Consider the following 26,832-nt stretch of genomic DNA (forward strand, 5'->3'; position numbering starts at 1 on the left):
GAGCTGTTGTCAGCAGAATGAGTTAACTGTCATTGTCTATTTCTGATGCTAAGTAAGACACATTTTTGAGCTCATCTATTTGTTGATGCCTAAATCTCCACCCTAAGAGAGAGAGCCTGCACTGTCTTGCTTGTGCCATGACTAGGTGGCCTTAGGCAAGCTGTTTCCTCTGGCAGTCTGCAATATGGAGATAAAAGAACTTATTAACCTTCATCAGGTACATTATAGTGTAAGGATGTACCTGATGAACTTCGAACATCAAAAGTTCTATATAAATTTGCATTTGCAAATCATCTGTCTGCCTACTCTTCCTGAATGTCGTTGTCAGCATGGGTGATAGAAATAATAGAAAGCTGAGGGAGAAGGGAAAGCAAAGGGCCGTGTTTGGAATATCCGTTACCTTCAGTTTGAGAAAGAGACATCTAAATATGTCTTTCCCCTAAGAACTGAATAGAGCAATCAGGGCCTTTGTGACTTCAGCAACCATTACATCAGTCTCTGTCCTCGCCTCATACCTATTTGCATGTCTAGCAACCAAAAGCCAAAGACCACCCTACTTCACAAGCTTAGAAGCAAAGGGCCAAGATAAATACATATGGGCATATAAAGGTAAGCACATCCTTGGCTATTGTCCATCTTTATGACCACATTTCTGTATACATTCCCACCCCTTAGGGCATATTTCTGTAGTTCTTATATTCTTGTGTTCTCATCCATGGGAATTATTTCAAAAGTTGTCTTGTGGTTTGAAAAGTTGCATCAGAGCTGGTTTCCAAACACACCCTTAACTTAAAGAGGATCACTAAGATGGAGTTGTTTGATGGAATTTGTACCCTTCTCTAAGACATTGGTCTAGATGCAAAATCTCATAAAATTCTCATACACAGTGGGCAATATGGTAATCTGATCTGATGTTTCTGGTCTTTGTTTATTTTGGTTCCCATTTGTTTTGGGACACAGAGGAACCAAAGCTCTTGGGATGCCTGCATAGTTTCCTGACTTGAGTTCCCAGGCATCTCTTGGGAACATCAAATTTCCCTTTACCCATTGAATTAGCATCTGGAGCTGTAATAATATGTGAATGCCAAGAAGAGAGTCTTTTTGGACAAGAAATGATTGCAAAAATACATTATAGGTTTATGATTTAATGGAAAGAGTCTTGTGAAGTGTAATTCTGTCGTCCTTGTGTTTCCTTTAGGTTTTCCTAACTGCCATGTTAATGCTGCTTGCGTTTGGAGTGTTACTTCAAGAAGTCTTGGCTAGAACTAAAGATGAAAATCTCATTAATGGCAGCAGTACCCCACAAGTGCAATCACATAGCTATGAAAACATCAACTTGCCAGAAGAGCATATCACATACTTTTTACGTAATAACCAGCACGTTGCCACAGCCTGCAAGCAAGATCCGCATTGCCCATATAAAGTAAGTACGCCTTTTCTTGTTTTATTCTTAGAATCATCGAATCATACTGTCAGGGATAATCTAGCAGCTTCAGCATCACAGAGATGAAAGATGGTGGTAACTGGTTTCTTTTCCAAACAGTTGGGAGCTTCTGTGGTTGGAATGATGGTTGGTAGCTTCTGTGGTTAAACTACTAGTAGTGGGTGCTTTCCCATTCAAAAATTATGTGATTCTTGTGTTTATCAGATTCTTGTAGTTATTTCAAACATGTTACCAAAGGGAATAAGTTTGTGGTTTTGCAAAATGTTGTCTGTAGGTTTTGGGGCTGAATTCACACTGACGCTTAAGGCTGTTTTAGAGTGAATGACTGATGGACTGCAAAGTAGTAGTGCTTTTAAAAAAAATGCACTGAGCAATTGACATACACCTGCGGTCCCCAGTGTGGTGGCCTGGGGCACCAGTGTGCCCACAGACACCTCACTTGGCACTCACCAAGCTCCCTGTCCCTCCTGATTTTTGTTTTATTTATTAACTGGGAGGCTGGCTTGCTGCAAAGTCAAGTGTTGCATTGCAGCGCCATCTTTATTTGGGTTCAGAAGTGTGATTTTATATTTTGGAGTTCAGACTCCACCTCTGCCTTGTATTTAGTTTCTTGGTAAATTATATTTCTCTTATTCTCATCAGTTTGCCTTCTGGGAAATGAGTGTTTTATTATGCTTTACTATGAGTGTTTTACTATGGCAGCCATTTTGTCAAAGTGCCCTTGACACTCTCAAAATTCCAGAAGTGCCCACCAACCCGAAGAGGTTGGGGGTGACATACTCTATCCTAAGTACTTATTTGCTTGCTCAGATAAGGACCGTTAATTTGACAGATGCTAGGTATTTAATTTCACGTAGTATTACAGCCTTACAGCAACCTTCCCCATCTGATGCCCTCCAGATATTTTGGATTACAACTCCCAGCAGTCCCAACCAGTAGTGCCAATGGTCAGGAATGCTGGGAGTTGTAGTCTAAATCATCTGGAGACACCAGGGTGGGGAAGGCTGTCTTACACTAAAGAGTATAAATATTCATCTGTCCGGCGAGGTGATGTTTACCCTGTCCTGGACGGGGTTGCACTCTCCCTAAAGGATCGGGTCTGTAGTTTGGGGGTGCTCTTGGATCCAGAACTGTCACTTGAGGCACAGGTGAACTCAGTGGCAAAGAGCACCTTTTATCAGCTTAGGTTGATATACCAACTACGCCCTTATCTGGACAGAGATAGCCTAGTTACAGTTATCCATGCTCTGATAACCTCTCGCTTGGATTACTGCAATGCGTTATACGTGGGGCTGCCTTTGAAAACGGTCCGGAAGCTTCAGCTGGTACAAAACAGGGCAGCCCGTTTACTAACAGGGACTGGCCGGCAAGATCACATTACGCCAGTCCTTTTCCAGCTTCATTGGCTGCCAGTCCAGGTCTGGGCCCGATTCAAAGTGCTGGTATTGACATTTAAAGCCCTAAACGGTTTGGGGCCAGGTTATTTGAAGGAACGCCTCCTCCCATATGTACCTGCCTGGACCTTAAGATCATCTACAGGAGCCCTTCTCCATGAGCCCCTGCCAAAGGAAGTGAGGCAGGTGGCTACTAGAAGGAGGGCTTTCTCCGCTGTGGCACCCCGGTTGTGGAATGAGCTCCCCAGAGAGGTCCGCCTGGCGCCTACACTGTACTGCTTTCGTCGCCAGCTGAAGACCTTTTTATTCTCTCAATATTTTAACACTTAATTTTAACTTAAATTTAAATATTACTGTTTTAACTCTGTATTTTAATCTTATATCAATTTTGCTCTGTGGTTTTATCCTGGTTGTGCTTTTTATACTGTATTTTGTAATTGTGCTTTTAACCTGTTGGTTGTTTTATTATGGTTTTAATGTTTGTGAACCGCCCAGAGAGCTTCGGCTATTGGGCGGTATAAAAATGTAATAAATAAATAAACAATAAATAAATTATGCGTAGATTTGGAAATATGTACACATCTTTTCAGTTATTGATTTGAAGTGCTTACAGTACAGGATTTTTCTGCAGATCTTTTGATAGTTTAATAATTACTTGGAAGTTGATTATAAATTGCTGTAATACCATCCCATTTTAAATGGAGATTTTGTGTCTACAGAAACACTTGAAGAAATTAAAAGGCTGTTGGGGCTATGAGAAATCATGCAAGCCAGAAAACAGGTTCGGATATCCAACGTGTGATTATGCTGAAGTAGGGTGGTAAGTATGCACACAATGTGTGGAGCGTAATTGCAGGTATATTCTACCCCCCCCCCCAAATGTTCAATTCATTTATGTTGTAAAGTTTATGCTAAAATGTGCTTCCAGTATTTGGATAAATGCCAAATGTGTGTAAATGTTGTGAACCAGTTTGGTCTAGCGGTTAGAGTCTCAGTGTAGGAGTGGGGTGACCTGGGTTCAAATCCTCACTCAGCAATGAAGCTCACTGGGTCACCATCAGCTACTTCACAGGATGATTACGAGAATAAAATGAGTGTGAGAGACAACCATTCAGCTCCTCTGAGGAAGGGTAGGATAAAAATTGTAACTGTCCATCAGCTTTTGTCACATTTCATACTGAGGCCAATGCTATAAGATCCATGTTACTTTCAAATTGTTTGTTTTATGCCAATTTCACATGAAGTTCAATACTGAAGGAGTATTCTGCCCCAGGGAGGCTTTTCAGAAGCCATGCTTCTGATAATGCAGGAAGGACATTGATCCAGATCTTAATAGAAGAATCTTCATGAAAACTAAAATTTGAATCACCCCTGTGTTGAGCTAGAGACAGTCTAGAAACTTGCCTTCTTTAAATCATGGGCGCAGGATCATATGCACAGCTTGAGGGTTCTTGGGTATGTCGCTTGGGGGTCAGGTGGGGGTGGCGGCCAGGACTACCTTTGTCCAACTTTGGTTGGTATGCCGGTTGCATCCCTTCCTGGGGAAGGTGGATCTGGCTACATGGATCCATGCCTTAATTACTTCACATTTAGAATACCGTAACACACTCTACATGGGGCTGACCTTGAAGACTGTGGATGAGTTCGCATGGCACAACAACCCGCCCTAGTGAAAAAGCCACATAGTGTAGGTTGTCTGTGAGACAACCCATGATGAGCCTGACAGGTGATTGATCTTACTGTGGGTTGTTCTCCCCCTCCTTCTTCCTCGGTTCTCCAGATGGCTCTGGCAGGTATCCCAGGGGGAGTTGGTGGCTGAACACATCTTCCCTGCTGCCAAATCCCCCTCCCCACTCCACGTTCCCTGGCTTATAAATAAGTAATTTTGGGCCCTGACATTTGCGCAAATGGGGCCAAAAATTTAAAAAATGTCTTCCTGATTTTTTAATATTATTTTTTTCTCCCAGTTTATTGGTGTTGTGAAAGTGGACTTTTACAGCTGTCAAATTATATACAGCCTTGCTTTGTATGTTTCAGTTGTCAAAAGGAACTCAGTGTACAAGACATTTGACAAGAAGGGACTGCATATAGGCGACTTTGACATATAGGTCTGAGTCAGCTATACAGTAAACCTACAGCATAGCCTATTGCAGACTATTGTGATGGGAGAATAGCTTATGGCAGCTGTGCAATGTTCCCACTGTTAATATTTCAGGTCAGAGTTAGGGCTGAGGCTGGTTTGGATTCTCAGTCAAATATCTCCCATACTAAAGATCAATCTTCTTATTTTGCTCCCTTAGATTTCCTCCCAGGCCAAATCTAGCACTCAGTTGTATGTAGAAGCCTTGTGCTGGCTGAACTTTTACTTGAAAAATTTAACTGAACTAAAAGAAACATTGTAAATGAATGCATATAGGCTAGTTTGACATGTAGGGCTGAGTCTAGTATACAATAAACCTACAGTGTAGCCTATTGCAGACTAAAATTACAGCAGGTACTTCATTTTTTGATGCTAACTTTTCCCCTCTGAGCACCTTCAGCCACAGGGCCTGTTCAGACAACACACTAAGCCATTGTTAGGCTGCTGTTGCAGCAAATGGTTAGTAAGCATGTTTAAACTGTGCTTATGTAGCCACCATGGTTAGGAATGGTTCACACAACATGCGAAGCCGTAATGTTTAACTGCTGCAGCTTAGCGTCTCATCTGAACAGAGTCAGTGGCTCACGTAACACAAATCCATCAGAGATAAAACTACAATAGTTTGTTGCAAGGTTCCACTTGTTAGTACCTTATTCTGTTAAACATCTCCAACATTTAGAAGAACCCCACATCTCCGGTAACTACCAGTTTCTACCCCATACACCTAGAAACTCTTTGTGCACTCTAGCAATCATTTAAGCCTCTAGGCTTTTTCCATCCATAGCCAGAATAGTTGAAGGAAGCCCTTTTCATTGCCTTGCACAGCCTCACAGCGTTGTGAGGCTGTGCAGTTGAATCTATTGGCCTGATGTTCTGCTATAGTTTGTTTGTTTATTTATTTATTTATTTATTTATTACACTTATATACCGCTCCCATAGCCAGGGCTCTCTGGGCGGTTTACAAGTTAAGGTTGGCATTTTCTTAAAGTGATGCTTTTGCATATTTTATACATGCCAGGGCTACAACCATTGAGGAAGCTCAGCATGTGTTCTGGAAGCAAGCTGACTTTGGCTATGTCAAAGAGAGGATAAATGAGGTGAAGATTCACTGCAAACCTAAGGCAATGGTAAGTGTCTTGATATATACTCAAAAAGTTATTTTCTGATGCAACATTCCACCTTCTCCCAGTTCTTTAAAAGGTGATTGTTCTTTGTCATTCTCATGCAGGGAGATTCTTCGCTTGAATGCTCTCGTTATCTTCAGTATTGCAGAGCAACAAATTTGTACGTTGATTTAAGAACTCCAGAGAGGAACCATGATAGGTCTGTGGCTTGCTTATATTCTACAAAGAAATTTTGCTAAGCAAGTCTGCTCCTCCATAGAAGACCAAGGACTTGTTTTCTTGTTCTTTCACAATTGTTGTTAATATATCTATACCTGTAAAATAAGGAAACAGAAATCTGCAGACCTATGATCATTCAAGGATGATGTCTGGGAATCAGTCCTTTTCTATTTTTAAAGGGGTGTCTTAGTGGTCCTCATGGTTGTAGAGGAAAGGGTTATGTGTGACTGGTCTCTAAGAAAGCTCAGGGATCAGAAGTAATAAGTTGCACTTTCTCTGGCAGATGGGTTTTACTCACTTGGAAAACCTTAGGGACACAGGAAGCTGTATCATATGAGTCAGACCAATGATCCATTTTGCCCAGCATGGATCACTCTATCAGCAGTTGTTCATGGTCTCTGGCTAAGGTCTGTCACATCGCCTACTATCTGATATTTTTAACTGGATATGCCCAGGATTGAACCAGGGGCATTCACTAGGTTCACACAACACACTAACTCAGTGGTTGAATGTGGATTGTTTGTTGAAACATGGTTTAGCATGTTGTCTGAACACAGGACATATTTTGGAGGATGGCTTGTTAATCATGCAGTGTGACTTATTTTTCTCAAACAAGCCACTTCGAAAACCCATGGTTTGTCGTTGGGTTGTTCATGGTGGTTAACAAGCCACCCTGTGGAAAATCTCCTGGGGTCAGGCAACACGGTAACCCACACTCAACAAGCAACCCACACTCAGCCAATGAGTGTGGCTTAGCATGTTGGGTCAACAGCCCCATAGTATTAATTAACTGCAGTTTCTGGTGATTTCCTTCTGATTTTGTCCTTGTGACTACGTACACAAACAAACATTTGCGGGAGGGATATGAACAGAAATTCACAACATAACATGGATAAGGAAGAACACAGTCTTTAAGGGACTGCAGCATAGAAATAGTACAAATTAAAGACATTTTTCTAAATTCAAAAAGGTATTTTCAGAATTTGTAGGAGGAACAGAATAATTAGAATGAGAGCGTTTCCCAGGAGCCAAACTGGTATGTTGAAAACATGAGTTGAGAGGGGCTGTGTAGTATGGTGAGCACATCCTTAGATGGTAATGTAATGGGTTCAGCATTCTCTTTACTTAACACACAGCATGCATCTAGCCTACAATCCAACCCACATAGCTAAAATGGCATCCTCAATTTGGTTCAAATGGAACACTGCATAGATCCATGCACCCCATGTTTCGGATATAACACTGGCAATGCAATCCTACTATAGGACAGAAGTTTGTCCTACTATATTCATTGAGGCTTACTCACAAGTAAGTTTATTTCGGATCGTAGCCTTAGACTGCAAACCTGTGCACATGGGAGTGATCCCTATTGAGTACTGTGAGGTTTACTTCTGAGTTAAGATGTGTAGAATTGCACTGTTATGGGAATTAGCTTTTAGTTACCACTTAGGGATTCTATTAAATTAAGCAGTAAATATTACTACTAATAAATAAATATTACTACAAATAAATAAATAAATAAATAAATGTTTAAGTATGTTGCTAGTCAATGCCAAACACTATCATATTGAAGCATCTTGCATAGTAGTTCAGTCTAGAACTGCCTCTTGCTTTAAACTTGTTTTTTACCTTCTATGAATAGTAGGTATTTTTTGTGAACCGCCCAGAGAGTTTCGGCTATTGGGCGGTATAAATAAAATTTTAATTCTTTCTTACATTAGATTTAATGAAGACTTCTTCAAGAGGGGCCAAATTGGAGGTCACTGCACACTGGACGTTCAAAACTTCCTTGCTGAAGGGCAGCGGAAGAGCCCTCTACAGTCTTGGTAAGACTTCTAGCTATAACCTCTCTCTAATTTCTCCATGACAGAACATATCTGCAGAACAGGTCAAGGTTGGGAATATCTGCCAGGACTGTGCAAGGCTGGGAATTCCCTTTCTCTCCTATTCCCACAGATCATAACTTGGTGTTATTGTTTAAGGAAGGAAAAGGCCTCTGTAACGGCAGAGCAGTGGCACAATGATTGAAACGAGACTTAGGATATTAGCTCAGAGAAGTGGATCACTGTGGTAACCATGCACACTCAAATGAGATCTGGAAAATGAATAAGTGCTCATTGGGAACAGACCTTGGTATAGGTGGGGCCTGTACTCTGTAACCTGTTCTCTGTGGCTCCATCACACGTAATTCCCCCCCACCCCCGCTTTGTCTCCTCGGGATTTTTGTGTGTGTTTTTACCTCCAATGCTCTTCTACTCCACTCCACTCCACTCCACTCCACTCCACTCCACTCCACTCCACTCCACTCCACTCCACCCCTTCTCTTTCTCCCTCCAGTTCATTGGTTGTGCCTTCCCCTCCTTTAACAAGACAGGTCCTGTCAGATGAGTACTTCAACTGGACCGCCTTTCTGCCCAGCAAAAATGGAACAACCCTTTAGTCTGGCTCTTTGGGGGCATCAAGGGAGTACAATCCTGTCTCTGCAGAGATTCAGGCATTGTACATTTTTTTTAAAAAAAAACCTTTCAAGCCTAGGATGGAAGGTTTGGGTTTTATATTGAGGCTTGGAGCTGGCTGCTGGGAGAGATTGCTTTTCCCTGCCAGGACCTGATGCAATCCATTCAAGCCAACAGCAAGGCTCCCATCACGGCACATGCCCCCAACAAAGGAAAACACATTTAGGGAAAATAATCCAGACTTTAGGCGTCCTAGAAAAAGATAGAAAAGGTTGGGGAAGAAGTGGGGTGTCAGCAGGACAGGCATGGCATCATGTGAGTACCGTGTAGCAAATCCGCACACCAGGCATGGTGAGAGTGCACTAAATTGCTGGTGTGATGGAGCGCAAAGATCCTTGCTATTAGTTTCTTGCATCCAAGAATGCTGTTTCTTGAGCTTCAGCACCCCAATGTTATGTGACAAACATCTTGCTAACCAGTGCATGGTATCGAGACCATATTGCACTTTGAAATACTTGCACTGGTTGCCAGTTGCTTTCTGGGCTCAGTTCAAGGTGTATATTTTAACGTTTAAAGCTCTAAATGGCTTAGGACTGGGTATCCAAGGGATTGCCTGTCTTGTTATTAACCTGTTGGGTTATTAGGATCTGCAAGAGAGGCCCTTTTGAGGACACCATTACCCACAGAGGCCCATTTGTCAGAGACACATGACAGAGTTTTCTTCTGTGTTGCTCCCAAACTATGAAATGCACTTCCTTAAGAATTGTGCTTGGCCCTCCACTCTTTTGGCTTTGAGAAAGGGTGTGAAGATGCATCTCTTTAATTTTGACTTCTAAATTATATAATTTTGTTAATATGTTTAATGGCTTGTGATTTATAGTTTTATGTTTTTTAATTGTTGTGCACCACCTTTATGCCTTTTTTTTTGGTAAAAACAATGCAATTTATAAATCATCATCATTAGATTGGAGTTTCAAAAGCCATTTGCATGTTGCATGGGGTGGCTACTGTTTGAAGTTAGAAAGAAACATTTGGGCACTCTTAAAATAGTTTTGGCTCTGAGGCTTTGCATTCAGGTACGTTAAAGCATATCTTTGTTCAGTAACAATTTCGTATAGAACTTTGTCCTAAAGCAAAGCTTGTGTCAGCCCTTGCAAATCTTCATATATCTTGGAAATAGGAGTTGTTGTTGTTTTTTAAAAAATAACAGTAGGGTGACCATATGAAAAGGAGGACAGGGCTCCTGTATCTTTAACAGTTGCATAGAAAAGGGAATTTCAGCAGGTGTCATTTGTTTATATGGAGAACCTGGTGAAATTCCCTCTTTATCGCAACAGTTAAAGCTATAGGAGCTATACTAGAGTGACCAGATTTAAAAGAGGGCAGGGCACCTGCACTTTTAACTGTTGTGATGAAGAGGAAATTTCACCAGGTTCTCCAGATATACAAATGACACCTGCTGAAATTCCCTTTTCAATATAACTGTTAAAGATACAGGAGCACTGTCCCTCTTTTCATATGGTCACCCTAAATAACAGGCCACTTTCAAATACATCCCTGCTACCACAGGAAACCTCATGCCTTAGCCCCATTAAGTAAATTTAGTTGCCCCATTAAGTAAATTTAGTTGCCCCCTCACCAAAAGCCTTGAGCATTATCAACTTATGACCTGAGCAACTGATAATACTTCATGGAGGAAACCTGCTAGAGTTGTTAAATGGATCCTGCTAATTGGTCTCAAATTCTATCTGCCTTGTGTCTGCACTACAGTCATTAATAACTCATGTCTTTGCTGAAATGTCTTGAAAATCATGGTCAACGCATTTGACATAAGCCTCAATGTATTCAAATTAACTGGATCTGGGAAACACGGACAGAGGAGCGTTCTCTCTTGAAACTTTCCCCAGCTCTTGATTTATAGATCAAAGATTCTGCTTGCTCCTGAGATCAAAGGCAGAGTTTAACCTTTTGAAGCCTTACTGCAGAAGCTTCAGTTACAATTAAAAATAATTTTAATTGTGAAACTTTGTCAAACTTCACTGATATTGTTAAGAGAAGTCTGCATGGTGCATAGCTTAAATGATCAACCCTGGATATGTTTTTGCAACGTCTATTAAATGACTGTAAAATGACAGGTTTGCTGAGCTCCAGACTTATACAGAACTGAACTCCAGCTCTATGGAAGATGGCAGTTGTGATGTCATTATTGACAAGTCAACGTATTTCATGAAGTTTGATGCAGGTACAAGATATTTCTATGTTTCTGAACTGTACAGTATAATAACAATAGCCTTCCACTCTCTGCGTCATAAGATGAGATACTTATGTTTCTATAAGCTGCAAGTATGTTCTGTTTCAGAGTATCGGCTTTGATTTAGAGTCAACAGGGCACCTCTGAAGAAGCCAGTACAGTTTTGGCATGTGCTGGTTCTCATGACTGCTAATGGTGTGGCAACCACTGCTCTTGTTGCATTTAACCAACTGATGGCATATTCAGAGGTGGCCATGTGCAGGTCACTGACATGCATAGTACTCTGCATGTATTCCATTGCTGTTTAGCATTTGCCAGATACATTGAAGGGCAGGCTAGAAGTAATTTGTTCTGTGTGTCTGGGTAGCCTGAACCACTTCCATGGATGTCGGTACACAGATGGAAGTCAATGGTAGCAAGCATCTGCCATGCCATCACTGACATACATTGGCCTGGTTCAGATGACACTCTGGACTTTGTGGTTAGCTTAATCATGTTTAGCTGTGCTTAATGCTAACCACATCCCGAATGCTTGCAGACAACACTTTTAACCCTTTTGTGGTTAAGTTTTCCTTAGTGTGCCTAACCACAATGGCCTCGTGCAGACAACACGCTAAACCATGCTGCTTAACCACAAAATGGTTAAGGGAATGCATAATGAATTCCCTTAATCATTTTGTGGTTAAGCAGCATGGTTTGGCGTGTTGTCTGAACTAGGCCATAGTGGTTAACGGGGCAGATGGTTAGGGAAAACGTGTGTCAGACAACACCGTAAATCATGGTTAAGCATTCCATTAACCATTTTGTGGTTAAGTAGCATGGTTTAGTGTGTTGACTGAACGGGGCCAATGTTTCTTTTTTTGGAAAACGTCTTGGTGCCACAAATGATTCTTTGGTCTTAGACTATTCCTAAGACTTTGGAGCTGAGGTCAGGGCCTATTCCTAGTCAGAGCCAATGTTCTGATTAACATGGTTGAATGTAAGCAGGTTGATTGGATTGAATGGTGGTCCTAGTTCTTTTAAAACTTAGAACAGCGATCTGTTTTCAAAGTCTTGCCTATCCTAAATTAGGACAATTAAAATGCAAAGGTTCTTCTTCTCCAAAGGCAATTGAGCCATTTAATATACTGATTACTGCTATAATAAGAATGTTTAATATCAATGTAGCACTTTCCCTACATGCTCAAAACACTTCACATAATTTTCAGCCATCCTACTGACAGGTCTGAACAGTAGGCTAATGTTATTAGACTCTTACAACCTCCAGAGAAAATTATAGAGGTGGCTGAGGCTCAGAGATAGCAAGGTGTCATTTCAATGAGAGGCTTCCCAGCTTTCTCGCCTTACCTTTGAAACACCTGTGCTATATGAGCACTCTTCTATGTAGCTGCTATTATTATTATTATTATTATTATTATTATTATTATTATTATTATTATTATTATTATTATTTCAAAGGGTTTTGGAGTTTTTATTGTGTAATTTTCCCAATCAAGAGTACAAAGAAATGGAATCCACAGTATTTCCATTTTTTATAGACGCCACTTACAGAGACTGTAGTAGAGGTGATGCTTGAAACCATGGCTTCCAGACCCAAGTCTCATGCTCTGGACTATACTGGCTCCATCTGCCTCTCTTTCCACTTCCCGGCCTTATGATTTTAGAGCAAAATTTATGTAGGAGATTCATGGCCAAATTCTTGTCTGTCTGTCTGTCTGTCTTTCTTTCTTTCTTTCTTTCTTTCTTTCTTTCGAAGTGCAGTCTGTATGCATGTGCAAATGCTGCCAATTTGATTGGAACAGCAGTGTTTAAACCTTCTCCCTCCCCTCTCATGCAGTATCATTATTCTGATCAAATTAGTTGCCCTCTATGGCTGCATTTCATTAAAAAACCACACACACACACATACACATACAATTAACAGCTTGTGGAAATCCAGTCACACAACTGTGTAGAGTTTGGCCTCTGTACAGTTTCTCTTAAGTAACATGACTTCTGAGCTTCTAGAGAAAACCCTGAGTCTTGATCCAAAATTTGAACCAATGGGTCAGCTTTGTTGTGAATATTGTCAAAGAAGGCGCACATCTCTTTCATTGGAAGAGGTGTCATTGTGGAGTGCTTCTGTCCTGGGCAGAAACTGGCTATTTGCATGTCCCTCTTACCTGGGTTTGTTTCTAGCGTTGCTACTTTGCTGCTGCTTCCCCCTCTCTCTTTTAATGTTGCTGATTGTCGTTTCTGTACAGATAAGGTATATTTTTATCTGTTCCTTTATTTTATGAATGAGTGTTGGCTGCCTAGCAAATCTGTGGGTCTGGAAGGGTAGGGGAAACACTTTAATAGGCATTACTCAGAAAAAGCTCATAAACCCAATTGAATGTACACTTGCCCTTGCAAGTAAGACTTCCATCCAACGTTTGTATGCATCTTAGGACTTGCACCTTCATCAAAAGTACCTTAAATTTGAGGGATGGCCTTGAGATGTTTACTCTGTAAAAGTAACAGAAAGTCTGAGCAAATGCAAGGGCCAGGATTACTCTAACCTTTAATTTTCCTCCTCCTCCTTTCAGGTGTTAATATGTACCACCATTTCTGTGACTTTGTCAATCTTTACATCACTCAGCATGTTACAAACTTATTCAGCACAGATGTCAACATTGTCATGTGGGATACTGTAAGTAAGAGCTTTTGTTTACAGCATAACGATGTTCGTAAAATATAGCGTGCTCCTCATTTGATATGACCTCATTTTGTCTGATGCACTACACTATTAGCAAAAGTCTAGTTGTTTCTACTTGTGGTAGATGGATATTACTATAACAATAAATAATAATAATATATTTATTTCTTACCCGCCTCTCCCTTTGGATTGAGGCGGGGAACAGCATTAGTACAAGAATCAACACATCTTAAAAATACTTGATTTCACATTCACCTGGGTCTGGGTAGGCCTGCTGGATATATACTATATATATATACTATGGCATATATTGTATATAATCATTGTCATATGATTAAGTAGAGTGTTTTTCTAACAGAGCTCTGCCCAAGGGCTAGGATTTGTTTTTTTTGGGTGGCAAAGGGGCTAACTGTCTTCAGTCCTAGCACTCCTTTTTGGCTTCCTCTTTAGAAGCGTTGTTGTTGTTGTTGTTGTCGTTCCTCCACTATTTTTGACATACCCATTTCCCTCACCTCTTACCTTGTAAATGCAGTACAGACACACATTTTGCACTACTCCACTTGCATTACTCCACATTTACAATATTGTGACTAAGGGGAATAACACATGATTCTGTCCATTAATCACTAGTGTGGCAGTATTTTAAAGTCCATGTGGTTGTGTGTCTGTGTGCATGTGCACACATGTCAGTTTATATATTTATATTTATTAGCGGTATTTTATGCTACCCCATTACTAAGATTCTCTAGGCAATAAAAATACAACTGCCATACAAAACATATCATAGCAGAGAGTGATATCCATAAAATCAATGCAGACAGGTTTTAAAACTTTAAAAGCTGGAAAACTTCAAAAGCTCCTGAAAGAGCCCTTTAAAAACAGCTGGACAGCCATTTGTCAGGGATGCTTTAAGGTGGATTCCTGCATTGAGCAGGGGGTTGGACTCGATGGCCTTATAGGCCCCTTCCAACCCTTCTATTCTATGATTCTATGGTGTATATGTAAGCCAAGCCATTTAGGGCTTTAAAAGTTAAATCCTGAACTCTGAACAGGGCTCAGCGTAGCTGACAAAGCACTGGTGTAAATGTATGCAATCATCCAGTCTCAGTTAACAATCTTGTAATCTCCGGTAGTTCAAGGAACTGTCCACATACTTTTACCAGGCTTCCCAGTGTTCTTGTATATATGTATGTAAACCATTTATATACCGCCTCATCTGCCAAAAACTCATCAAGGCAGTGTACACCTGTTTAAAATGATAAAACTGTAAAGCAGTAAAAAAACAAGACTATATATCCCCCACTCTGTCTTCCATCCTACCCTTCAGGACCTTGCATTAGGAAATCCAGCAGTGCCTGTAGTAGAGCCTCCGGGGAACCAGTACTTTTTCCACTACTGATGCTGCTCCTTGGCATGGCCTGTGGTTCTAATGGTTTCTATTTTACACAGTTTTCCATCTAGTATTAGGGTTCTCCATAACAGTACTGTCAGTGGCATTTATTAGATTACTGCATTGCGCTCTACGTGGGGCTGCTTTTGAAGACGGTTCGGAAGCTGCAGCTTGTGCAAAATGCAGCAGCCAGATTGATAACTGGAACCAGAAGGTTTGAGCATATAAGACCCACTCTCGCCCGCTTGCATTGGCTGCCTGTGTGTTTCTGAGCCCAATTCAGGGTGCTGGTTTTAACCTATAAAGCCTTACATGGTTTGGGACCACAATACCTGACGTAACGCCTCTCCTGACGTGACCCAACCTGTTCACTATGCTCAACATCTAAGGTCCTCCTCTGGGTGCCTACCCCGAGGGAAGCTCGGAGAATGGCAACCAGGGAGAGGGCCTTTTCAGTGGTGGCTCCTCAATTATGGAATGATCTCCCTGACGAGGCTTGCCTGGCACCAACATTGTTATCTTTTCGGCGCCAGGTCAAGACTTTTCTCTTCTCTCAGGCATTTAACAGCATATGCTGAGTTTTTTAACTGACCCCAGAATAGTTGTTTTACAATGGATATTGTCTGTTTTTGTTTGTTTTTTATGGTTTTAAATTTTGTATATTTCTTTTTAATGTTCACTGTTTTTAACTTTTGTAAACCGCCCAGAGAGCTTCGGCTATGGGGCGATATATAAATGTAATAAATAATAATAATAATTCATATTGTACTACCTTTTGATGGGCTGCAGCACTATGTAAGAACGTAAGCCACTTCCCTGTATTAACACTGAAATCCTACTAAGCTGTACAGTTCACAAAAAATGATATGATTCCATGCATTGCCAGATGGTGGTGCTAAGGAACTGTTTAAACTTACTGCATAGCATTGAGGAAGCTTTACTAAGCATCCCCGTTTTTTTCTTTATGTAATACATGTAGCTTTCACCTACTGCAGAATTAGCATCCTTACTAAACATTATTGTCCTATTAAATAAGTGAAAACTCAGTGGAAAACATGCATCCAACATGTTTCTGAACAAATAAAAATGGCGAAGTACAAAATTATGTATTTTGTGTAAGGCAGTGAATACAGGTGTATGACATACTACTGTGATTCATTGGAGCAGCCTTGCCCAATCTAGTGCCCTCCAGATGTGTTGGACTACAGCTCCAAGCCTGCTAATTGCAGCTGTGGTTGCAAAACCTATTTGCAGTTGGGGTTGGAGAAAAGGCAAATAAAAATTAGCATGCTAATAAGATGCGATGTTCTTTTTAGCTTAGTGTTGCTGGATATGCACACATCTTCAGCTTTTTATTTTAAATATATTTTAATTCACACTAAATTATTCAAAATGGAAGATGTATGATTCAACATGCTCTCAAGTTTATCAAGCCATATTCTAATAGGAAACAGAAACACCATGTTGTTCTTTACATATCTCGATTGGCTTTCTCTGCAAAGGCATTTTTATTTCACCAACCTTTCAGTGTGGGTTTACATTTTGATTCTCCCTGTTCTGATGCCGAATTGGTTTATCCTGCTCTTGGTTTATCGGTCTGTAACCAATTAACTTAAGTTCTGTTCATTTCAATGGGTCTACTCTAAGTTAGACTATTGGATACAAACCATTGTATGAAATTGATTGTAGTAATTTAGACAGGATTGGGTTATGTGTTTATGAATGTTTTCTGTAAACCGTGTTTATTTTTATAAAGAAAAGCAGGGCATACATTTTAAATGAATTAATTCCTCGTAGAAAAAGAAAATATTGCTCTCAACCTTTGCATCCCTCTCTCTCCTTTAAGGCTTAAAAAGCACTGTTGTGTGAGAACTGAAATCTATATACCATTCCAGCCCTTCTGCATAGGCACTAAAAAAAAAGTCAAACAAATATGAAAATATTTTTAAAAAATCAAGATTTCTGGAGACAGCTTGAGTTATATATTGAGTTCTTCACAAGAACACAATGCATGCAGATATCCATCATTTAGGCAGGCTGAAAAGATTATTTCAGAGTGCAACCCCCTCCTGTGCCCCAAGCTGTGAATGCCCACAAGGTATGGTGAACTCCCCTAGTTTGCACTCTGTTCACTGGATTCCCACTGGTTGCCCAACCCCGGTGTGTCGGGGTGGGGGGCAAGATGCCTTATGGTTTGTGGGCACCCACCGAGAGTTCATATAGTGTGTGTGTGTGTGTGTGTGTACACAACCCATGATTTGTGCAAAATTGCGGTAGGGAATATTTACGGAAATCCGGATGTGTGCAAAATTGCGGCTCAAATGCCTCAATGTGTAGTTTGGGTCTCACTAAGCTCAGTCGAGTTACTCTGTAGTATGTCTAGTTAGGATTTGCAGTGTTAAGGTAGCAGAGTTCTATAGGAACATAAGAAGAGCTCTGCTAGAGCAGACCAAGGTCCATCTAATCACGCAACATTCTGGTCATACAGTGGCCAACCGGATGTGCATGGGAACCCACCAGTAGGACATGAGTGCAACAGCACCCTCCCTGCCTCTGATACTGGAGCTAGCATGTAGCCATCAGGACTAGTAGGCATCAGTAGCCTTATCTTTTCTGAGTTTGTCTAATTCCCTATTAAAGCCATCCACATTGGTGGCCATCACTACAACTTGCAGGAATTCCATACATTAAGTATGTGCTGTGTGAAGAACTACTTCCTTTTATTTGCCCTGAATCTCCCCCCTATTTAGCTTCATGGGATGACTCTGGGTTCTAGTATTATGAGAGAGGGCGAAATGTCTCCCTGTCCACGTTCTCCACACCATGCATAATTGTGTACTCCTCTATCATGTCTCCCCTCACTTGCCTTTTCATTAAGCTAAACAGTCCTAGAGTTGTAATCTTTCCTCATAGCACCAGCCCCTTGATCGTTGTAGTTGCCTTTTTCTGCACTTTCCAAGCACTACAAAATCCTTTTTCAGGTGTGGTGACCAGAATGGTACACTGTATTCCAAGGCTCATCACACAACAAGTTTGTATAATGGCAGTATGATATTGGAGGTTCAGTATAATATTGGCAGATATAAAAGCCTGAACAATGTGAAATTATTTTTTTTCTACTATAATCTTATCTGTGCTTATGTTTCCTTCTGCCCAGAGTGCCTATGGATATGGAGACCTGTTCAGTGAAACCTGGAAGGCATTTACGGACAACGAAATAATACATTTGAAAGCATATGATTCAAAGAGAGTATGGGATACTTTTTTCTTTTTTTACTGATTGTGCATGGTGTTTTAAGCTATACAAAAAAAGCCAGTGTTTCCAGTTCAGTTTTGTGGTTATGATACCTAATATATCGGGGACACTAATTACAACTAGACCTTTGATTACTATTGCAACAGTTAAATTAGTGTTAAAGGTTCATCAGTTTCTAAAACAGCAGTTGTCAGGTTTGGATGATATTTTCTAGCTTTATAAACCATGATCTGCTCCTGGCTGCTTATCCTGGTTAGTTAACTGACATTAAGCCAGGCTTCCCCAGTTCAGACGTAAGAGGGAACTTTGGATTAAAAGGAGGACAGGGCTCCTGTATCTTTAACAGTTGCATAGAAAAGGGAATTTCAGCAGCTGTCATTTGTATGCATGTCACACCTGGGAAAATTTCCTCTTTATCACAACAGTTAAAGCTGTAGGAGCTATACTGCAGCTATACTGTGACCAGATTTAAAAGAGGGCAGGGCACCTGCAGCTTTAACTGTTGTGATGAAGAGGAAATTTCACTAGGTTCTCCATATATACAATTGACACCTGCTGAAATTCCCTTTTCAATACAACTTTAAAGAAACAAGAACCCTGTCCTCCTTTTCCTATGGTCACCCTACCATTGTTAGCAACATTTTGATTGTGATTGGTGGTTTTTAACTTTCCTTCCATTTTGTCTTGTAGTCCATCATGCTTTGCTCCTCTAATTGCCTCCCTGTAAAGTTTCCTTATCCTACATTCTTTGTCTTTGTGCCAGACATTGTTTTTATTCCAGTCATTTGTTCAATACTTAACACAGGGAGGGCTCAGACTGGCGTTCTGAACTGGCTTCTGTTGCAATATTAACAGGTCTTGCTTTATAGTCACCTCTCTTAATTATACATTAGGAGTTCCACTGTAACTTGTTAATTATCTTCCTTCCTAGGTCTGCTTCAAAGAAGCAATTTTTACATTATTGCCTCGAATGAGGTATGGCTTATTTTATAATACACCATTGGTGAGTAAATCTGGTGAAGGTTCCCCCCCCTTTAAAAACAAATACTGAATAAAATTTGTGAACTTCATAACTAGGCATATAAGGTAGAAAGTTTAATGCATAAAAAGCGTTATCTTTTGTTACTCCAAAAACTCAGGAATTGTGTACTTTTTATTCCTATATTTCTGCTCTGATTTCAGATCTCTGGCTGTCAGGGTACAGGATTATTTAGAGCCTTTTCCCAGCATGTGTTACACAGATTAAACGTCACACAAGAAGGACCCAAGGTATTAGCGCTACAGTATTTCATTTTGCAACTATCGCAGTTGCTACCCAAATGAAACTGAGTTTGCATGTGCTGAATCTCCCCCAATCCTCTTCTTCAAATTCCGCTCCTGTCATAACTTAAACATTAACCATTCTCTTCTCTGGCCTCTACAATCACAGTTTTACTGTAGTTTAAATACTTTTGTTTCTAAGCCCGCAGTGTGCATTTTGTGCTGATGGAAATGCCAAGGTGGTTGACAAAAGCTCCCTTGCCAGGATGAAAGGAATATAAGCCAATCCCAACCTCCCTCAAATGGCTATTGTCCACAACACCTCTATATCCTTTCCCAACCTGGCAGCCTCCACATTTTTTGGACCACAACTCCCATCACCCCCAGCCAGCCTAGCCAATGCTGAGGATGATTGGAGTTGTAGTCAACACATCTGCAGGGCACCAGGTTGGGGAAGTGCACTACTCATGTATGGTGAGAAATGTCCAGTAGCTTTCTCATAGTAGCAGATTCTTTCTCTTCACGTGGACAGAACGTATTGGTTTGGCTTTGAATCCTAGAACCATTTCCACTTTTTCATGACTTGCCTTGGCGTTACAAGCCTAGGAGAGGCTGGCTTGTCTAAACCTTGGGCTGAACCAAGATGTGAAGTTTGCTTCCTGGTCAATATCTTAATCCACAGGAAGATGCTGCTCTCAATTAATAGGACTATTATTATTTGGGAGGGGTATATTGTTGGGGGGAATCAATCTAGCAGCTTTAGAGTTCCTTTAAATATTCGCTGGAGATTATACCGCATGTTTATCACAAGCTTTGTGCAACCATTTGCTGTACAATTCCTACTGGCAGTAATAGATGTCTTGCAGCTAAACCTTTGTGTTCCTGTTTTTGTTTTGCAATTTTCCCCTGAGTGCTTGATGGATTTTTAAAATGGGAAGAAAACAGCCTTGTTAGGTTGGCAACTCTCTTCCCCCCTATCATTCATCTATGTAGAAAGCATGCTGTGCATGTCTGTGTGACTGCCACTTTTTCAGATTCTGCAGTGGTATGTGGTGATGATGTGGTCCATTTTGGAATTTAAATAAAAAGTAAAGAGTTTGAAAGCCTTTGCTGCTCTTAGCATATAGAGTTCTGTGTTGATGGCAGCAGAGCTATAAAGAATATAAGGGGACCCTTAAATGATTTATTAGTTGTTTCTTGCAAATACTTCTTCTTGGAAAGGAGGACGGACAGAGTACACACTTGGAAACTCTTAAGGCTCTCCTGTGTGTGCTGTAAATGAGGTGATTAAAAAGAAAAGACATTTTAATCACTCTGCTAATCATTTTCATTAAGGGCATAATTTTGTTGTTCTCAGTCAGCTGTTCTTGTATTGTACAAATGGATATATTTTGTTTCCTTCCCCCCCCCCCCTTTTTCAATAGGGTGGGAAAATCAGAGTTACAATACTTGCCCGAAGTACAGAATACAGGAAGATATTAAATCAAAATGAGGTTGGATAATTTTCTCTTATGTAAAGTCTTTTACATAATGTGGGAACATGGGAATCTTTATAGATAACCGTGAGAAAAAAATAACTTCCCTAAAATGTTGCTTTCCCCCTCTTCCTAGCTTGCAAATGCTTTGAAAACACTGTCAATATTTGAGGTCCGAATAGTGAATTACAAGTACAAGTAAGTACACATGTAAGAAAAATGAGAGAGCGCCTTCTCCCTTACCAACCTGCCCGGTCACTGAGGTCATCCGAGGGCCTGCTCCTGGTGGTTCTACCTAGATCCATCCTCCGATTGGAATCCACCAGGGGAAGAGCCTTCAGCGTGGTGGTGCCCCTCCTGTGGAATTCCCTGCCCCTGGAGGTCAGACAGGCTCCAACCTTGTACTCCTTTCGGCGCCTCCTGAAAACATCATTATTCCAGGAAGCCTTTCTTTAACATGCAGCCTTGGATTTCTGTGTTGTTGTTGTTTTGCTTCTTTTTAAATTTTGTTTTAACTGTTTTATTCTGTTTTTATTTTCATTTTACCTTGTACGCCGCTCCGAAATTTTTTCAATGAGGAGCAGTATATAAATATTCTAAATAAAAAATAAATAGCAGGCATGCAGTTCATCATAAAGGCATTTCATCAATCTGTACCTGCAATCCTAAGTGTAATGATGGAATTCTAAGTATCCAATCATTACTTGCATTAGCAGGAAGTGCTTCCTCATGCATAAGGTGAGGTGCCCAATTTTTGCTAGTCTCCCTTACCTATTGCGACCTTAAATCCGCTATCTCAGGAGCACCTGTTCAGGGGGCACAGAGGTAGCGCTGGCTCTAGGTTTTTGAGAGTCTCTGGGTAAGGCAGCTTCAGTGGGTCACTTCCCTCAGGGTGTCTGTTTTGTCACCCTCACTGTCTACCTTCTCACCAACAGCTGCTATTGCTCCGCGTCCTCTTTCTTATCATTGCTGCAATGCACTTGCTTGGCAGGCAGGCAGCTAGCGAGCAACAATGCTCCTCCTTCTCACTCTGTCTGGGTCAGAGGGAAAGGCAGGGGAAACAAGCAGGTTGCAACGGCGAGGAGGAGGTGGCATGTGGCGTCACCAGCTCCTGTGACGTCTATTTCTAAACCTTTCCTTCGCTGCCACCACCCTATTCTTTGTCCTCTAAAAGAATGAGGAAATGAAAACCTTTAGAGCATAAGAACATAAGAAGTGCCATGCATTGAGCAGGGGGTTGGACTCGATGGCCTTGTGGGCCCCTTCCAACTCTGCTATTCTATGATTCTATGGATCAGACCAAAGGTCCATCTAGTCCAGCACTCTGTTCACACAGTGGCCAACCAGCCATCAGCCAGGGATGAACAAGCAAGACATGTTGCAACAGCACTCTCCCACCCATGTTCCCCAGAAACTGGTGCACACAGGCTTATTGCCTGGAATACTGGAGATAGCACACAGCCATCAGGGTTAGTAGCCATTGATAACCTTCTCCTGCAGGAATCATAGAATAGCAGAGTTGGAAGGGGCCTACAAGGCCATCGAGTCCAACCCCCTGCTCAATGCAGGAATCCACCCTAAAGCATCCCTGACAGATGGTTGTCCAGCTGCCTCTTGAAGGCCTCTAGTGTGGGAGAGCCCACAACCTCCCTAGGTAACTGATTCCATTCTCATACTGCTCTAACAGTCAGGAAGTTTTTTCTGATGTCCAGCTGGAATCTGGCTTCCTTTAACTTGAGTCCATTATTCCGTGTCCTGCACTCTGGGAGGATCGAGAAGTGCTCCTGGCCCTCCTCTGTGTGACAACCTTTTAAGTATTTGAAGAGTGCTATCATGTCTCCCCTCAATCTTCTCTTCTCCAGGCTAAACATGTCCAGTTCTTTCAGTCTCTCTTCATAGGGCTTTGTTTCCAGACCCCTGATCATCTGGTTGCCCTCCTCTGAACACGCTCCAGCCCCCTTTTAAAGCTATCCAAATTGGTGGCCATCACTACATCTTGTGGTAGCGAGTTCCAATGCCCTTTGTGTGTGAGTGTGCATGTGTATTGTCCACCTGAAGTAACGCATATGACTGAGCAGATGTGGTTGATAAGACAAAATAAAAATAAAGGTTGATTCATATAGGAAAAGACTTTAAAAGTCACTTTAAGGTTACTCAACTTTTTCCACATATATCTACCACCCTCAACCTCCCAGGGAATACTAACCTCCTCCAAATCCTATAACCCCACTTTTCTAATACTATCCTGAAACAAGCCTCTACTAAACCCCGCTCACTCCTCCTTTCAGTAACTCCCTAATCCTTACTGAGGCCTTAGCTAGACCTAAGGTTTATCCCAGGATCATCCCTGCCTGCTCCCAGGATCCCCTGTGTGTCATTTACATGAACAGGGATGACCCCGGGACAATCCTGGGATAAACCTTAGGTCTAGCTAAGGCCTGACTCTCTCTAACTGCTCCCAAACTGCTTAACTGCCTTCTCACTCCTTCTCCTCTCTCCATTCAAATCAGACGACACCATTCACACTGCTCACCATTATAACTCCCCCCTCCCACTGACTTACCATTTCCTGAAAATAAAAGAATAGCCACAGCAAATCCAGAGCTGAACCAAACACTTAAATATCCACATCTAAACAATAACGTAAATTATCATTTCGTCCCAAGGAGCAAGTCCAGGGGGCTCTTGTCAGGGAGCCCCTGCTGGGATGTGGGCCCTTTGCAGGTGTCCAGCTATGGCCTGGTTCAGACAACACGCTAAACCATGCTATTAACGGATTCCCTTAACCATTTTGTGGTTAAGCAGCATGGTTTAGCGTGTTGCTTGAACCAGGCCAATGTCTACCCTTGAAGCTGGCCCTGCACAGCAGCATAAGAGTGGGAGGATCGGCAAAGGTCAAGCGCCCTGCATGGCCCAAGTGGAAGTGCTTTCCACTAGTGCAAAGCCACAATTGGATACAACCAAATTACTCTGAATTAAGTCCTATTGAAATCCCTGGAATTTTAAAAACTGCAACCCTAAACACATCTACTAGTGTCTAAGTCCCCGCTGAACACAGCAGGACTTAAAATCATGCATAGGGGTGCACTGTTGCCACTTAAAATGCATAGTTGAAAAATATGAAGCAGTTTTACATTACTGATGTTAAGGGCCCAATCCTATGCATTTTAGACAAAAATAAGTCCTACAATTCCCAGCATCGCTGGCTTGTGGATGCTGGATGCTCTAGGGAGTTTTTCTCTCTGTCTAAACGTGCATAGGATTGTGCCCTATGGATAATAAGGATTTGGACTTTAGGTAACATTGCAATAATGCACGTTTCTAACAGGAGAAACCAGATGCTGAAACACTTACTCGATCCATAGGAAAGGAGGCTTTTTAATTTCTCCAGTGCAACAAGGTGCTGCTCTAAGGTTTAGAGCATCGACGCTGCAAACCAGATGTTTTATTTTAATGTCTAGCTTGTTTTTTGCATCGCAGAGGCATAGCTTTGAACTACCTGTGAATTATTGTCTATTGTTACTTCCACACATGCATACCTATTGCATGTCCATTCTTATTATATGTTTTCCCTAGAGAGCTTGAATTTACGGAACAGTTGAAGATCACACACAACTCCGATATATTTATTGGAATGCATGGAGCAGGACTTACCCATCTTCTCTTTCTGCCAGACTGGGCTGTCATCTTTGAACTGTAAGCCTCCATGTGGTACTCATGCTAGTATGTTTAATATCTTTTTGGGGTGTGCATTTACATAAAGATAGGATTTCCAAATCCTGCTCCAAAGAATGTTTCTAATCGGTGCTATTTAATAGATACATGACAGGGAGAGATGCTCTGGCTCTTTCTGTCACAGCAGCTGTCAAACTTATCTTGGTCATACAGATGGTGAAAATCAAGGAACGCTTCTTCAGGGAGAGACAAACCTCTTCATTAGTTTTGATTAGAGCTTGGCAGCTGATGGCCTCCAAGTTAAATCCAATCTCCGACTCAGATTGGCCTGCTGGTGAAACTAGTAGTTGCCAAAGATTATTTCTGAACAGGTCCTCAGGATATTCTAGTCTGACAAGGGAGCCATGTTGGTCCATCCATCCATGTGTGTGTGAAAATGGCTCCCAGACACACACACACCGCCGCAAATTGTCCACCTCTGGTGTAAAGGATTGATGACTAGATGCAGAAAATTCTGGAGCAAAACAAAGTATATACAATTTATTTCCTTGCCTCCTCCTCACTACAGGAGAAGAGCTGGAACAGGAAAACCCAGTCCTCTCAGTTTCCTAGCAGCGGAAGGCCAAGTGCGGGAGAAGGTGGCCTCTTTTCTAATGAGTCCCCATCATTTCTGCCACTCTGTAGGTACAACTGCGAAGATGAACGCTGCTATTTGGATCTAGCAAGGCTGAGAGGGGTCCATTACATCACCTGGCAAAAGAAGGATAAAGTGTTTCCTCAGGATGAGGTAGCGGATGGGAGAGAAGTGACTGTTTTGTTTCTTTGTTTTAAAATTTTCTTTTACCTTCCTCAGTTCTTCTACGTGAAATATGGTTCTGCTTCTACAGCCCAAATTAAATTCTCTGCTCTGATTAAGGAGTCATTTTATATGAATAGCTGGAGGAGGAAGAGAAATGAAATTAATTGGCCATTAGTTCAGACTGTCAATAGCGTTGCTGTTAGGTCTTTTCTTACCGACACTGTTGCTTTTGGGCGGATCGATAAATCAGTGATTATGAATTAAAATAATTACTCAATTTGCTGCTTGTTTTCCAGCAAAAGAGCTGACTTTGTTTGCTTCCTTAAAAAACCCATTTTAATTCCCTTTTCTTCAGGGGCATCATCCAACACTGGGAAAACATCCGAAGTTTACAAATTACTCCTTCAGTGTGGAAGAATTTGTCCGCCTGGTTCTTTTGGCAGCTGATCATGTATCTCAACATTCCAAGTGGCCATTTAGGAGAAAACACGACGAATTCTAGGTCAAATATCAAGCCTTACATAATATTTTATACACTGAAGTGTTTTAAAATGTCACCTGTTTTGACATACAATCATAAATAGCTAATGTTTTTTTTTTTCTTGGAGAGAAAAGGGTTAAAGGTTAAGGAATAGGAGTTGTATGTTATATCTCCCTCCAAACATGTCATTTCTGTATTTTTATTTTCTTACTATCCACTCTCTTCCTAATTTTACTTGAGGAATTTGCATTATGCAAGATCTATTTATTAAGATGATGGTTTGCACTGCTTTCCTCCTATTTATTTTAGGCTTGGTCGCTCTCGTTGATAGAAAGGGTCAGAATTGTTTTAATGCTGTGGTTAAAGATAAGCACATTGGATCTTGCTTTCCCTGCTTCCTCTTTAAAATGTACCAGAGCTTTCCTGCTTTGCCCCAACTCTCTTTATTGTGTTTGCAAGACACTCCATGGCACTATGATCCAGCTGAGTTTTAAATAGGAAATATGGGGCCACGAAAGGCATGACTCTGTGTGTGTGTGTGTGTGTGTGTGTGTGTGTGTGTGTGTGTGTGTGCAACTACATTATGGCAAACACAATTTTTAAAAGCAGTCCCAGAGCAAGGAGCAGCTTTGGGAGCAAGGTTTTTGGCAGGAAACCGTGGCAAGGCTCCATTCCAAATAGGGGAGTATGTTTTGGATTGGGGGCCCTGTGGCTGCTTTGACTTCAAAGTAAAAGTGGCCAATTTAAGTGTGTTTGGCCCTGACATATCTCTCATCCCTGCAGATTTTAAA

General features: G+C 41.3%; 1 protein-coding gene across 2 annotated transcripts; it reads left to right on the plus strand.

The window, feature by feature from the left end:
• Window positions 1-466: 466 nt before the first annotated feature.
• Window positions 467-26,394, plus strand: EOGT (EGF domain specific O-linked N-acetylglucosamine transferase). 2 transcript variants are annotated; one of them, XM_063123421.1, is made up of 16 exons: window positions 467-609; window positions 1,199-1,423; window positions 3,558-3,658; window positions 5,997-6,105; window positions 6,207-6,301; window positions 8,043-8,147; window positions 10,913-11,019; window positions 13,596-13,699; window positions 18,253-18,345; window positions 19,283-19,354; window positions 19,534-19,620; window positions 21,036-21,104; window positions 21,223-21,284; window positions 24,663-24,782; window positions 25,446-25,548; window positions 25,916-26,394. In XM_063123421.1, the coding sequence occupies exons 2-16, from the start codon at window positions 1,214-1,216 to the stop codon at window positions 26,060-26,062; spliced, it is 1,584 nt and encodes a 527-aa protein (XP_062979491.1). In that variant the 5' UTR covers window positions 467-609; window positions 1,199-1,213; the 3' UTR covers window positions 26,063-26,394. The 2 variants fall into 2 exon arrangements, with proteins under 2 accessions (XP_062979491.1, XP_062979493.1); XM_063123423.1 differs by lacking the exon at window positions 467-609 and having other exon boundaries at window positions 1,334-1,423; window positions 3,558-3,650.
• The last annotated feature ends 438 nt before the right edge of the window (window positions 26,395-26,832 follow it).

The sequence above is a fragment of the Elgaria multicarinata genome, chromosome 3, assembly GCF_023053635.1.
Source record: "Elgaria multicarinata webbii isolate HBS135686 ecotype San Diego chromosome 3, rElgMul1.1.pri, whole genome shotgun sequence".
Taxonomy (NCBI): domain Eukaryota; kingdom Metazoa; phylum Chordata; class Lepidosauria; order Squamata; family Anguidae; genus Elgaria; species Elgaria multicarinata.